The sequence below is a fragment of the Numida meleagris genome, chromosome 5, assembly GCF_002078875.1.
Source record: "Numida meleagris isolate 19003 breed g44 Domestic line chromosome 5, NumMel1.0, whole genome shotgun sequence".
Lineage (NCBI taxonomy): Eukaryota > Metazoa > Chordata > Aves > Galliformes > Numididae > Numida > Numida meleagris.
Window position 1 is genome coordinate 38,127,035 of NC_034413.1, and position 15,201 is coordinate 38,142,235.

General features: G+C 41.8%; 1 protein-coding gene across 7 annotated transcripts in view; it reads left to right on the plus strand.

The window, feature by feature from the left end:
* ERBB4 (erb-b2 receptor tyrosine kinase 4) overlaps positions 1-15,201 on the plus strand; it is a 538,439-nt gene that overhangs the window by 446,971 nt on the left and 76,267 nt on the right. For all 7 annotated transcript variants that reach the window (XM_021398689.1, XM_021398691.1, XM_021398690.1 and 4 more), the window contains one exon: positions 1,051-1,236. In XM_021398689.1, the coding sequence (XP_021254364.1) occupies positions 1,051-1,236 (186 nt within the window). The remainder of the gene's footprint in view (positions 1-1,050; positions 1,237-15,201) is intronic.

Genomic DNA, 15,201 nt, shown 5'->3' on the forward strand with positions numbered 1-15,201 from the left:
TTGATTTCAACAAAAAAAAAAAAAAAAGAAAAAAAGGGATGTTTTATGCAAATAGTCTGCAATTTGGTTTCAAGTATTCTTTGTACAATGATGAGCCATTTCTTTTAGTACAAACTCAGCCTACTTGCCAGGACTTTTTCCCCCTTAATACAGGGAAATAAAAAAAGACTTACAGGGATGCTATGTTCCTCTGATGCCAAATTTTTCTTGTCCTTTCTTTCTTTCTGTCTTTCTTTGGCACTGTTATAGCTGTTAAATTGTCAGAAGAATGTCAGATAGGTTTTCTGGAGAAAGAGAACCAAAATAGCTTTACAAAGCTGTAGTTTCATCTCACTTTTCATTGTTCCATTGCCATGATGGAGTGGTCTTGAAATGAAGGACTCAGCTCAGTGAATGAGGGAGAAAAGCTTTCTCTTAGCATTTTTTTGAATGCCAGCTGCTTGTGATGACAGTGTTACCTGTACAAACAGATGTGCATGTTTTTTTTGTAAGGAATTCTTGTGCTGCTTGTCTGTGGCACTTTAGGACTGCATACCATAGGCAACATTGAGTATTTCTGGTTAGATGTAATGCTTAAGCTTGTAAAATACTAAGCGTAAGGCTTCTGATCCATTAAATCATATTACTGCAGCTTAGTCAAAGGTCTTACCAGAGAAGGCTGAACTAGACGTGTTACTTACTATAGGCGAGTGGCACGGTTTGCTTGCCCATCAGATGGAAAAATACATTCAAGAAACAAAGAAGTGAAAAAAGAGACCTTTAAGCATAGGTCAGGTGTGTCACACATCTTTGGTTCTGGCGCTATGTAACAGGATGAGAATGTAAGGCAATGCAGCATTTCTGGTCTGTGCCTTGTGCCTCCACAGCATCTGTGTGGATGGTCTGACCCCCGTTGCTTGGGGCACATTACATTGAACATCACACTGGGTTTTGCCTAGCCATGTCCCTCACTGGATAGACAACAGGCATCCCCTTTAGGTGTTCTATGGGAAATCTATGCATAGAGTCCTTAAGGATACTGGAATAACTGGGTCACTTCTGTTGTTTCAGGAAGCTCTCATCATGGCCAGCATGGACCACCCACACCTGGTGAGACTCCTGGGTGTCTGCTTGAGCCCGACCATTCAGCTTGTCACTCAGCTGATGCCTCATGGCTGCCTGTTGGATTATGTTCATGAACATAAGGACAATATTGGCTCCCAGCTTCTGCTAAACTGGTGTGTCCAAATAGCAAAGGTATGTAGTTGACGCTATTCTTTTTTTTCACTTTCATAACTAACAATACGATTGCTTCTTTTTTTCTGTGTGTGTTTTCCAGAAATGTTTCTGTTTTCAGGAAGGTTGGATAGTCTTTGAAATACATACTGTTTTGTCTGCCTTTGCGTCTTATAGATAATTCATTAATATGTAAAACAGTGTTTTTCTCGACTATTGTTCCAACCCAGTGGTGATAGAAGAAGGTCTCTGTATGGCTTCTGAGGCAGAGCACAGAAAGGTTTTTCAGCCTCTTTCTAGTGTTGATCGCTCATAGATACTGATTTAACCGGATTGTTTTCAACCTTTCTGAAGCTGCACTGCCAGTTAAATTCTGATATGCCATAAATTGCCCCCACACTAAGAAGTCAATTACTTGCTTCATGTCAGTCCTTTGGTAACCTCCATGGTTCTGCTGTTTAAGACCTACCACAACAGCTGAGACTGGAGGTCATCTCACTTGTCTTTGTAGAATGGGAGGGCTCAGGCTGGACTCTGCTTTGCCTGCCATGGTGTAATACTCTCAGCCTTCCAGAAGAGTCTTAGGAGCAAGAGTTAAGCCCTTACTGTGCAGTTACAGACTGCTTCAGCTGAGTGGAGAAGCAGAATGGGTCGTAAAACCAGTCCCAGTGCAATCCTTGCACTGTGCTCTTATCCTTCCACCTGTGTTTAGATACTCAGTGCTATACTAATAAGTTACTGATAAGAAGTTGCAAAAGGTGATGGGATCCAGGAGTGTAGAAGGCCGTGATTTTTGTAAGTTTAAAAGGATCTTTTGTGCAGCCAGAATTGCGTGCAATGGTGCTACAATGAATGAGAGTCTGGAACCCACTTTTAATTAAGTTATTTAGCAATTAGTAATATTTTTAAATTATTTTGGTGAGAATTGCTTGTTCTGCGTGAATGTATGCTACACATTGCTCTGGTACATTAAATATGTGACCTTAAGTGAATTTGCTACAATATCCATTAAGAAATCTTAATTCAAATTGAACTTTTAACACTGGAGAGGAACCTGGAGATTCAGCAATTGTTTTGCTGGACAGAATGGCAGCCATCCAGTAAACATTTACTACTTTTAAATACTTCTTTTCTTTCTTCCTTTCATAAGAAAATGTCAAGAAATTCATCCAACTCTGAGGTTTTGTTCAGGAGGAGGAAAGAGTTTGAGGTTCATCATTAATAGGGATTTTCTTTTTCCCAGGATTACATCCATTGTCAAATCTGCCTGAAGATGATGGTAGATGATGCTTTGTAGAGGGACTGAGGCTTAGATGTAGTCTGCAGCTGACTTCCAAACCCATTAGAGTTCGACTGGGGAGAAGGGAGGGAGTAATTCAGGAAGAAAGAAACATTCTGAAATAATAGGAACAAAAATGCAATTCACATTCTGATGTTGCAGCATTTTGTAGGTGCGTTCTGCTTGTAGGTGTGATTTTGTAGGTATGATTCTGCTGTACTGTAGCGGTAAAGCAGCCAGAGTTGCAGAGTATATTGGAACACAGTGATGGGAATTGCCTATATCTGGAGACTTGCAAGAGCAGATCTAGGGCTGTTATCAGAACAAGGAAGGTGGAGGGAAAAAATTTGTATTCCTGTTTGAGCCCTTTCTTGCAACAGAACCTCCTTCCCATCTGTTTTCCACTCTCTTGATTGATAGTGGCCATTATTGTTTATTTCAAAACATTTACACTGTGCTGTACATGAAAAGATAATCCACCTTTCTATTTGTGGATGCATATGTCCATTGACTCATTGCTCTAAAAACTGTGCATGATTTGCTCTGGGCTTGATTTGGACAGCTGATCAGTGAAGCAGAGTTGCCCTACTCCATAGCAGAGGCTGGGAAGGCTGGTGGAAAGCATCCCCTGGCTCTAAATTGTTTCCTCTTATGAGTGGCTTCAGTATAACATAGAGATTAGATGCAGGTACGCTCTTTCACAGATTTCTGCCTGCTGGTCTTCTTGATCTGTGTGTGATGTGGGAGGAGATTAAGTATGGCAGATATTTGAGTTCTGAGATGATGGATAACCAAAGAGTATAAAGAAGTGAGATCATATGCATAATAGCAATTAATGGAGAAAAAGAGATGCTTTATAATAAAAGATGGCCTATTATGGGGATAAGCTAGTGAAGCTCTGTTAGCTCATTGAATTGGTGAGATACGGGTTTGAAGGTTGGACTATTTGATGGATAGATAATTGGTTGGATGGTCTTAGCTGGAGTACTTTTGTCAATGGTTCTATGTCCAGGTGGAGGCTGGTCATGAGTGGTGTCCCCTGAGGATCGGTCAGGTTCTCTTCAACATTTTTCAGTGACATAGACAGTGGGATTGCATGAACCCTCAGTAAGTCTGCTGTTGATACCTAGCTGAGAAAGCAGCCCTGTGGATAAGGACTTGGGAGTCCTGATGAATGAAAAGCTGGACATGAGCCAGCAGTGTGCTCTTGCATCAGCAGAGGGGCAGCCAGAAGGGAGAGGGAAGTGATTAGCCCCATCTGGTGGAGGACTGTGTCCAGGCCTGGGGCCCCCAGTGCAGAAGGGATGCAGAGCATTTGGGAGTGAGTCCAGAGGTGGGCGACAAAGATACCAAGGGGCTGGAGCACCTCTCCTGTGAAGAAAAGCTGAGGGAGTTGGGCTTGTTCAGCTTGGAGAAGAGAAAGCTCCTGGGAGACCTCATTGCAGTGGAGCTTATAAGCAGTAGGGAGACAGACTTCTTACAAGGTCTGATAGTGACAAGACAAGGGGGAATGGCTTTAAAGAGCAGAGGTTTAGTTTAGATGTTGGGAAGAAATTTTTTACTCAAGGAGTGGTGAGGTGCTGGAACAGGCTGCCCAGAGAGGTTGTTGGATGGGATCCTGGGCAGTCTGATCTAGTGGATTGTAACCCTACCTGTGGCAGGGGGAGTTGGAACTGGATGATCTTTAAGGTCCCATCCAACCTAAGCCATTCTATGGCTATCTAGAGGACAGCACAAATGACTGTGGTCTTGAACAAGTGCGGTAGTCAGTACTTATGGCAGACTTGTTAGCATTGGTCCATCATAGTCTGGTTTTGATTGTTTTTTTCCTTAACTTCTTAATATGTATCTTTCCTTTCTCTTATTTTTACTGCACTGGTCGGTACTGGGCATGAAGAGAATCAGTACCTATCACACAGGATGTTCTGCACTTTGCTGCTTTTGCATTAATCTCAGTGGTATTTAGTAGAAAAGGCTCATTAGCACTGACGGGGTCACCTCAAGTACTGACTCCTTGCAGACCGTGGTGCAATCTTATTGCAGAAGTAGACTCAAAGAATTAAAATGTTCCTCTAACTCTTTGTTTTCCTCTTGGAAAATCTTTCCCATCTTTATGCGTAGGTTGAACATAATTATTATATAGGAATCCTTCAGTGAAGAGAAGAAAGACGTAGGGATGTGCACAGAATGTTTCACAGAACTCTCTGCACTGCACTGCACCTTCTGATGGGATACAGAAATGCCATTTCCCTTTCTGACTCTCAGATTGTAATATGGATTGGGACATGTACTGAAAGCTGTTTCAGAAGTGGTGGAGATAATAATCTTTGAGATCACCAGGCCTTACCTCAGAAAGTGGAGCAGCGGAGGAGTAGTAATGTTTGTTTTCCACTCATCTGTCACATTTAACAGTGACTAGGAATCAGTCTGCAGCCTGTGAATAGGAAAGGTTTAATTTGCCTACAGGTCAAGCAGTCTTTAGAGGATGAATGCAAAAGGTGGCACTTGCATTGAACCCAAGTTGCTGCTCACCAAGAGAAAGGTCTGTGTGTCCCATGTAGCTGTATCTACTGTGATCACATGCTGTGCTCCATCATATGGCTTGAAAATGCATCTCTGCATCTTGCTTTTCTAGACTTGTGGGATTGGTTGGCTGTATTTTCCTGAAAGCTACCTAACATGTGATTAGAAATGTAATCTGAAGTGAAAGAAGATTGGAGATCTCGCAGTCTCCCTGAAAGACTTCCTGGTATCTGTCCTTGGTTAGAAACCTCCACATCCCCTCATTTTCTGGTGGGAATTTTCCTCAGCCAAGAGTAGGTCTGAAGGAATTGGAAGAGCCTTGGATCTGAAGTTCAGACTGATTTTTGTGAATCATTTAAAATCAAGTTGCTGCTGCAATACAGTTCCTCCCTGCTGCGCTCTTCTCCATCTGCCAATGTGCAGACTTTTATTTATTGAAGTCATTGCTTCAGAGTTCACTTGTTCTGCCAGACTGTTCATTTCCATATGTCTCTAATTCTGTAAAACTAGATGCAAAAACTAGTTAGGTGCTGTGCTTGGTTGCCAACCTGCATATGGCTCTGAAGATCATTTCTGAAAGTTGATGACAGGGCAGTTATTAAGTATTATCTACTGGCAATTGAGAAGAAAGCTTGGGTTATTTTTCTTCTTGCTTATACAGATTGTGTTGAATTTATTCTGACTGTTATATCATTGCAGGGTAATTGTGCTCTCTTTTCAGAAGTTTTAGCTTCTTATTTTATGGATGAAAGTTATAAAAATAGAGTAGCCCCTAAGCATTCTGCATAAACCATGGTTGTTAGCAGCTGTGTCTGGGGGGGTTCTTCCCTTCTGCTTTGCAGATGCACTAGGCGTCTCCTTGTGTTTTGCTTGCGTGGGTAGTGTCTTGCTTAGGAATTGAATATTTAACCTTTTAGCTCAGGCTTTGGCTGAGCTTATCTCAGTGACTTTATGTGGAGCTTCACATCCAGGAAAGTAAGCTATCTTTGCATATCAAGATGCTCCCTAGAGCTGGGAGTAAGAATGACAAGTTTGGTGGCCTTAGGTATAGAAGGATGGAGTAATGCTTCATGAGCATCCATAGCACTGACAACTTGAGGAACTGATTGAGAATCAAATCTCATAAGGCTAGCAAATTCTCAGTAGATACACTGGATGGCAAGGATGCAATTTATGACAGATGCGTGCAAATCAGGAAGATTTTTTTTTTTGTGAGTACTTTGTACATCCATAATTCAGTGTGTTTGATGCAATTTCTGTCAACAGTGGCTGCCGGACATTCTCCCGAACAGCTCGGTGGTACACAGGTTAGGTTGTTCTTACAAAAACATGTTCAAAAGTAGAGGAAACTTTATGAGGTTTTTAGGCAAACAGTTGGTTACACTCTGCCCCAGATGATGTTAACAGTAAGATGCCTCTTGCTGAGTCTATATCCTTGCACTGGAACTCTAATGGAAGTTAGCCCATGTCTTCTTGAAATGATTATAGTGCTATTCTAGGCTCTCTCAAGAAACAGATTTTTGCTACTGTAACTTAGCAAGCAAAGCCTGTTAAATTCAATACAAGTTCAACTGTGGTAGCCACATCACCTGTTTTACTTTTTTTATGGTAAAATTATGGTTGTGTTCAGCTGCTGTTGACTTGTGGTACATCTGCGCCAATTTTGCTGAGCAGTGTTGGAATCCAGAGGAACTTTTCCTACCTTGTGAGAAATGAAGTAATCTTGCTAAAACAAAGATCACCCATTGCATGGAGGAGAGGTTGGCTGGTGCCCCTGGTTCAGTTCTGTCTCCTCCTTTGGGCACTCAGACCTCATTTTCATGTTCTGAACTGTTCTAATTTATTCACATCAGCTCAGAATAATAATGAGGTAAAGTAGAGGTAGGTTAGTACAGTAGAAAGTAATGGAAAGAAAATCAAGTACTCTAGGAGATTACTTTTTATACATTGTCATGGTTTTATGATTTTCGGTTATTGGTACTCTACATCATAACATCATGTAGTGAATGTACCTGGTCCTCAGAAGAGGAGGACTACTACATTCCCCACGGTACTTTGCTCCTCTGTTACCATTTTCCAGCCGGAGGGAAAAGATAAAAGCTCGCAGTATAAAAACTTGCAAATCACGAGACCTCGTCCCTTTTTCCGCCGTCTCTCGTCTTGGCAGCACCTCGCTCTCCAGCCGTCTTATCGTCAGTAGTAGAGTAAGGCCTACCTTGATTTTGGGACATTCTCTCTCTCTGTATTGGATTTATCAGCTTAAATTGTAATTATATTGTACTATAGTGTGTTGTTTTGCATTCCGATATCTTATTTAGTAAATTAGTTTGTTTCTCCTCAGATTGTTGCCGCTGTTCTTTGCTCTCAGGGCCATCTCCCTACCCTTTTCCCCTTTCCCCTTTTCGTGGGACGTGGGCCCGTGGGTCCCCCGTCCCCTTCATCACGGAATCGGGCCTAACGCCCGTAAACCATTGACATACATCTTCAACGTAAAAGAATTCTCAAATTACCTTAAACAAAACACTGCTTTGTGCTTTCAGTTATCCAGGTATACAGGAAAACAGAATTTGAAAACACTGTAGGAAAAAAAAAGGGAGAGTTGTAAGAAAACTTCCAAGGGGAAGTTGCATGTTATTCTAGAACATTTGCACTCATTGCTCTCTTCAAGGATATTCTGCCAGCAGTGCATATCTGCAGCTGGGAGCCTACAGGAACCATCCACCCAAAGATTCTTGCAGAGCTGTCACACACCTCTTTCTGCCACTGTTTCTCTCCCCCCTTTAGTGGGTTACATTATAAAGCTCTGTGGCTATCTGCCTTTCTCTTGGCAAGAAGGATAGCCTGTCTGCTCCTGAAGCCTCTCTCCACACCAGGCTATTTAGAAAGGCGTATTTTATTATTGCCCAGGGCAGTGCTTCTCAGCTGGATGTAAATTTGCAAGCTATGTGAAATTCAAAGGCTCTATGCTGATTTATGCAATTGAGAAGCTGACCCAGAAGCTGGTACAGCACTCTCTTCACATCCGAAATTAAACTGGTGTTCCGCTCCTCGCATACAGGGTGAGAGAGGCTCTGAACAGGGGAGGACCGGAGGCAAAGGAGGTCCACTCAGCTGCACTGTGAGGAGCAAAGCCTTTTTTCTCTATCACAACATGATGGATTAAGACTGACAGCTTTTGTTATTCTCCTGCAGATGGGGTGAAAGATAGATAGAAGCCACATGAAGTGGGAGGCAGCAGGGATGCCTGGACAGGTTGGGAAGAGGTGGAGGATAGTGGCTGCAGTTCAAGGTCTTTCTTCTTCATTAAAGAAGCCTCCCCTACAGCTCAGTGACTATTCCATCACCGAGTGAACACAGAGCTTAATGACAGTCATCTATCAGCTGTCCACATTTTAAGCTTCAAGATGACTCTATTCCCAGAGCTCTGTGCCATGACAAGGCTAATTGTTTAATTATAATGCTATACCAACCACTCCTGACGTGCTCACACTGGCAAGGACTGGGGCTAAGGGCTGTGATAATTATCACTGCAAGCAAGTCCATTAGCATAAATGTAGTTTACTAATGGGGCTGCTCTGTTAGGAAGTACGGTGTATAGAAGAGTAGGATCTAAACCAAGGGCTATGAAATTAAAGCCATATTGAAACAAGATGTTAATTGCATGGAGGAGCAAAATCAAAATAGGTGGGAAAAGTATCCTTTTACTCTCCTGAATCCCTTAGTGCAGTTTTCTCTTGTTATTCCTATTCATTATGAATTTTCTGTGCTTTGCTGGAAAGCTTAGATGCCCACAGGTGGCAGGTTGAAATTAAGGACACTTCTTCAGGTGTTTCTGGAGATCTGGCCCCGAAGGAGGGAGTGCCACCAAGGCTCAGAGAGGAATTACCCAACACTGCCTGTGCCTGGGGCCTTTTTGTGGTGCCCCCCTGGGTGGCTTGACAGGTTGGGAAGGTTCATATGAAGTTTAGAAACTTTGTGACAAAATTCAGGTGGTATTCTGAATCCTCTTACTTCTTAAGTGTTTTAACAGATTTCTTTCCTTCTGTGGTCAACTGGAATGCATTGGGTTTTGTGAGGGGCTGAGTAAGATTCAGTCCTCCATCAAAGGCAGTGAATAAATATTAGGACTTTGGTCCACCATGCTCAGATTGATGTGGGCTCACTGTGTGCAGACATTGCTGCTGCACCAAGACGAGCGATCGGGGCAGGCAGCTCTCCCTATGACTGTTAGTGGCTGCTTCACGTTCTTTCTGGAAATAATTCTCCAAATAAATCAGGGAATTGGATTCCATTAAAAATAATTACAGCATCTCTGCACTTTAATTGCATGTTTCATTGGCCAGCACAGTATTCCTCCTTTTCACGCATGGTTATGTACATATTTATAGAGAATTTCCTGCAGTTTCATCCCCTCCTCCCATTTTATTTTGGCTAGTCATTTTATTTGGAGTATTGAACAGTTTTAGTCACTTTTAAAATGTTTTCTATCCCACCTACTTGCTGGCAGGACAAGTTATTTGTGAAAAGCCTTAAAATAAAGGAGCACACAACAAAATTCACTACCTTAAATGCAGAGAACACATTTTCCTCCTTTCTTTCATTCCTTTTTTTCTCCCTCCATCTTGTACTATCTCCTCACCAACTTTACTTTTTCTCTTTCCTTCCCTTCTGTTATTTTTCCCCTATTTCCGCAGTTTTGTGTCAGCCTCTGTTTGCCTTGGTTCTTTAGTGCCACCATTCCTCCTTCTCTGGCTGCCCAGTTCTCTTTAGCTAGAAGCCATTCAGTGCTCAGAAAGCAGCGTGGGCATGTCATGCCTGCCACCAGTTCCAATGTTCTCACATCTTCTTACAAGGTTTGGGAAGGACCTCAATTTCTTCAGTTCTCTCATAGTAAAACTTTTGGTTGTGAGGGTTTTAATACTGGCTTACTGATGACTACAGCTTGTGGAGGAGGGTTATTTGAATCTGAAAGGTTGCATCAGAACCACGGAAACAAAAATAGGAGGTTGGACATGCATAAAAATTAGAGTGGTTTTTTTTGCAGCGTTGTGGTTGGACTGCTGATTCTCTACAGCCATACTACCTACTGTAGTAATGTTGATATGATGTTATTTGAGGTTTTATGGTCGTGTGCACGTGTATGTATATATATATTTATTTGGTCATTAGCTCTAGAGATATCTAAGTTGGGTGGAATGACTCAACCTCTGAAGGTGACTGAGTCTCTGTACTGACTACAGAGGGTGTCTAGAAGACAAGCGTAGGCTAACCTTGCAGCTCTCTGACAGCTTAATTTAAGGGGAAGAAATGTGGATGGTGGAGACGATGACAGGAACAGTGGCAATGTGGGATAAAGCAGGTAGTGGAGTGCTAAGCTTGCTGCTAACGTAAGGGCTGCTGGATTTCTTCGCTGCTGTGTTGGTGAGCTGTGCCCTGCTGTACTGTGTTGGGGCCTGTGAGAAGGGATTCTGCCTTGATTTTAGTCTGGAGAGGTTTTATGAGGAGTAGCAGTTATCTTTCCTCTAGTATTAATCTGACTCATAGAGAGTTCCTTTTCCCCTAGAATTCCCATGTTCCCAAAAGCCGTTCCACAATTCATTGTTGTTAGAAAAACAACCATTTACAAATCACATCAGCCATTGCAAAGGCACAGAAATGGGCAATTTATTGTACAGAGATAGACAATTTATTGTTTCATTAAATAAAATGTACACTTAGCACTGATGTTTATAGGGTCTCTGATATTGGGGACCTGACAGCTGCAGGCTATGAAAGCCCAAAAGCTTTGCCTGCACAGACCGGTGCTCTCATCAAGTACGCTCAGCTCCACGGGGGAAAGAAAAGTGCCATTAGATTTTTCCTAGCAGCCCCCAACAGATTGGCTTGGGAAAGCATTATTGAAAAGCACTCCTAAATCAGATTCAAGATATTATAGGAGCACCTACTAGGGTCTGTCAGGATTTCCATTATAAACCCATATTTTTTAAGTTTATAACTCGACCATAAAATTCCACTCTGCACTGTGATTTGGCATAAAATGTCTCAGCCCAAAGCTTTTTGTTTTTACTATTATTTAAAAAATGTGTATTTGGCTATTTTTAAGTTGCTGGAGTTGAGAAACAAAAGCCGGGTCTCCTTCTCTCTATACCCATAAATTAAAACTATTTTTCCCCTAGTGAATATCTTTCTTCCAATATTTTACTTTGTAACGTAAATTATCCTGTTTGGATAACTACAAAAAATGGATGGCCAAGGCAATGATGTTTAAAGCCAAGACCCACCCTCCCCCATTTTACAAAGTGGCATAGCATGCATGTGCCCCGCAAAAAATGGTGACCAATTCCTCAAACTACTTAAGAGCCTTCAGGAAACTCCACAAGGCCATCTGGAAAAGGCTGCAGGGCTCTGAAGTGTGTGCCCACATTTGAGTAAAGCTTAGCTTTCATGAGTTATATTTTGAAGTTCTCTTGTGCAAGCCAGTGCTGGGGCATAAATCCAGCAGCCTTTGTACAAGGAAGAGCTGGCTGAATGGGAAGGGACAGTCTCTGAAGAAGCCATTCCACGTGAGGGCTGGATTCCAGAAATGTGCAATCAAACCTAGCAGATGTCTCTTAGCAGAAGAGCTACTGTCTGTGCCTGAAACTTAGATTTGTCCTTAAGAAACAGAGCTGCCCGTTGTCCAAGTGGGATCTAGGAGGAGTAGTGGACTGAAGCCTGTTTTCTCCCTGCTGAGCGGGACTTGCTCTGTCGGTGGCCCATGAAGTACAGAAACAGCCATCACTTGATGTCTTTTCACAATACCCTGCCAAGGCACATCTCAAGCCATAAATGAGTCCTGAAAATAGTATCTTAGGCTCCTTCCATCCTGAAGTTACATGGAAACCCCCAAGGAGGACATGGCCCCTGGGACATGACAGTGAGCAGAGCAGCAGCATCACACAGCGCTCAGCTCCACTCATCGGTACAGGGCTGGCAGAGCTGGAAGAACACATCCCTGGGATGCTGTGTGATCTGTGGTTGTCTCTGTGCAGTGCAGAAGACCAAGGTTGGTCTGTTTAGTGAAATGCGAGAGGGGAGGAGGGCAGTTCCAAGCAGCTGCTGCTCAGACTTTCAGGTGCTGTGCCAACCCTCAAACCCACAGGGTCATCTGGCAGTCAGGTGTCATTAGTCAACACTCTCCCTTTTTCCCACTTCCCATCTGTTGCTGTCTAGCCTGTTTGTGCAAATTAGCTCTCACTATGCAGCAGTTCTCACTCTTGTTGGGTTTTCTTTCTTCGCCCTGTGATATTTGTGGTTCCTCAGATTTCCCCTTGTCTGCCCGCCAGAGTAAAATCCATGCTGCTTCCATTTTTTGTTTACTAAACGTCTGTGTTACCAAAGAATCACAGTGGATCGTATTCCGCACAGTGCATGACTTAAACATACAGTCCTGCAGCTCTCTGGTGTCTTCTGGTTGGAGGAGGTATGATAGACAGGGTTATCTATACCATTAAAAAAATCTAGAGTGTTCTAAATAAACACTGTGGTAGTTTGTAAGAGCATTTAAAACAAAAAATAACAAGTCAGTTTTAATGAAAGCTACTTTATTTTTTGAAAAAATTGTTTTGACCAGCATTTTCATTGTATTTGCACTCAAGTTTTGTTGCTCTTTATGGTGAGCTTCTTCACTTAAGGACTTGTCTATGGCACTGTTCACCCTGTCAGCACTCATAAACAACTGCAAGTTGCATGGTGTGTGGTTAATTCGATGGTGAGAACACTAAAATGTGAGCTATCTGAAGTGGACTTGAAAAGGCACAGAGTACCTGAATTTCCATGTGTTCGGGAATGCAGATAGTTCAAGAGTGAGTAGTCACTGACGGAGGAGTTTGGCATCACATAAAGCCAATAATAAGTCTAAAATATGTTGGCCAGGTTAGTTCTCATGGAGACAGGGTGCATCGATATCACTGCATAAAGCTCTGACTACCCCAAAATTAGAATTAAACTGCAATAGATGTAGTGGTTTGGGGATATACAAAGTTCATTGTATGAGAAGAGATGAAACATTTGTGTGTATTTAGTCTAGCTAGATGAGGCTTTCTGTGCTGAGTGTTAGCTATAAATGTAGCACGGTTTAAATACCCAGGAGGAAAACAAGTGTGTAAGGTGAAGGACAGCAATGGCGTGAGAATGAATGAGTTTTACCTGGCTATGAATAAATTTAGAGCAGAGATTAGAGGAAGGTTATTAAGTGCTGTAGTGGTAGGGTTCTCAAACCTGCAGGTAGAAATAGCGGGGACAAAATAATAAATGACTTTTAAGATGGAGCTTGATCAGTTCATAAAGCAGATTTAGATGGAATAGTATGGTTGCTTTCAGGGGGCTGAGCTTGATGACCGTCTTGCTTTTAGTTCCATGTTTTGAAGCTGAGTAACCGGACAAGAATGAGCAATGAAAAGCAGCACTGCCATGCTTCACTCGGGCCTGAGATGTGGAACTTCTCTGAACATAGAGACTGAGTTGTGTTTTGTACATTGGATTGTTTCTTGGTTTTTTGTTTCTTATTTACTCATCTTATACATTCTTAATTCAAATTAAATCAGATTCTGATTCCATTAGCTGAATTGAATAATGCATTACTCTGAGTTCTCATTGAAATCAGCAAGTCTATTCGTGCTTAGATGATGCTATTCTTGTGAGTAAACGTATCAGGATCAATCTCCTGTGTGTTCAGCCTGCTTCACCCTAGGAAAAACAATGAAGTTTTCACTTCTGCTCTCCTTTTTTCCACTTTGCCTAGAGCTTGCTATCAGTAATTCATGGTATGTGTACAGTAGGTGGAAAATAGTTGTAACTGAGTTATTTAATGAAAACTTCATTGCTTTTGAACACAACTGTTCTGGTTTGTGTTAGAGACTAATGACCTGCAACGTTTCTTTTGCAAAACTTGTGGTTCAGGAACACAGATTGAAAAAAGAGTGCCTTTGATTTTGGCTGTATTGAAAAATACTGCATTATCGTTTGGAGCTCACTCTCTTGGACAACATTTTATTGAAGAGGGAGTTTATTCCATGTCCTCCCAGTCTTTTCTGTTGTATTTTTCAGCTCTCTTCTATTTCTCATAAGATGTTCAGTCCTACACGCTTTCATTCAATGTCAGTACTTGCAGAAAAATGACTCATATTTTGTCTGCCACACTTCTTACCTCCCTCCCATTATGGATTCTCTTCTACACTGCATATTACTAGTACACCTTGTTACCTCCTCCTCTGTAATCTTTCCAATTTTTTCTTACTTAACTTTCTTTCCCATATACTGTTCTGTCTTTTTAAGAGTAAGATGTTAATAATGGTGTTATGTTCTGTACTGTTCTGTGTCTCTTGAACTATGAGACTAAAAATAATTATTTATACATCTCATTTCAAAACCACAAATGTCGCAGAGAAAGGAAATTTAATCACAGAAATGGTGGAAAGCGTTTACTTTGACAGCTCTATACAGATATTATGTTGTGATTGTTTTGCTTTTTCTCCCTGGCTGAGGTAAGCATTGATTTAATTTGTGTGAGCTTTTTTATAGGAAATTGCAAATGTGTTTGCAGTCATCACTACAGTCAACAAAATAACACATCCCTTGTGTGTGAATTGAGTCCTCTGCTTCTGAAGCAGATCAGCTTAGAGTTAATAAAGAGGGAAATACTCCAGATTCCTCAGTACCTCAAACAGGATTGGTCTCTTTGCTTGGCTCTGCTTTAGTTCTGAGAGGGAGCTAGGTTACAACTGTCGAACATCTGTCTGTTGTGGGGTAAAATGTCACAAGAGGATGCATCACACCTGAGGAGCTACCTGAGGAGCTGTGATCCGTGTGGTTTTTTTTCCATGTGTGTTAAGTGAGTTATTTTTTCTTTAAATCTGCTTCTTGTAAACAGAGGAGGAATAAAGATTGAAGAGCGCGAGCAGGAATGAATTTACCTGTGTGCTGCACAGACGTTATGCAGAAGCAAATTCTAACTTGAATCTGAGATTCCTGACAGATGATGGAGATTTTCCTTGTGAACATCTGCTCAGGTACAAGGCAGGCATTGTGAGATCTACAGCCTCATTAGGCTCATCCACATTATAGAAGCTGATAGTTGGACAATAACTGTGACTTATTCAAAAAGTGCCAACTTGTTATTACGATTTAATTCACTAGAGTTTCCT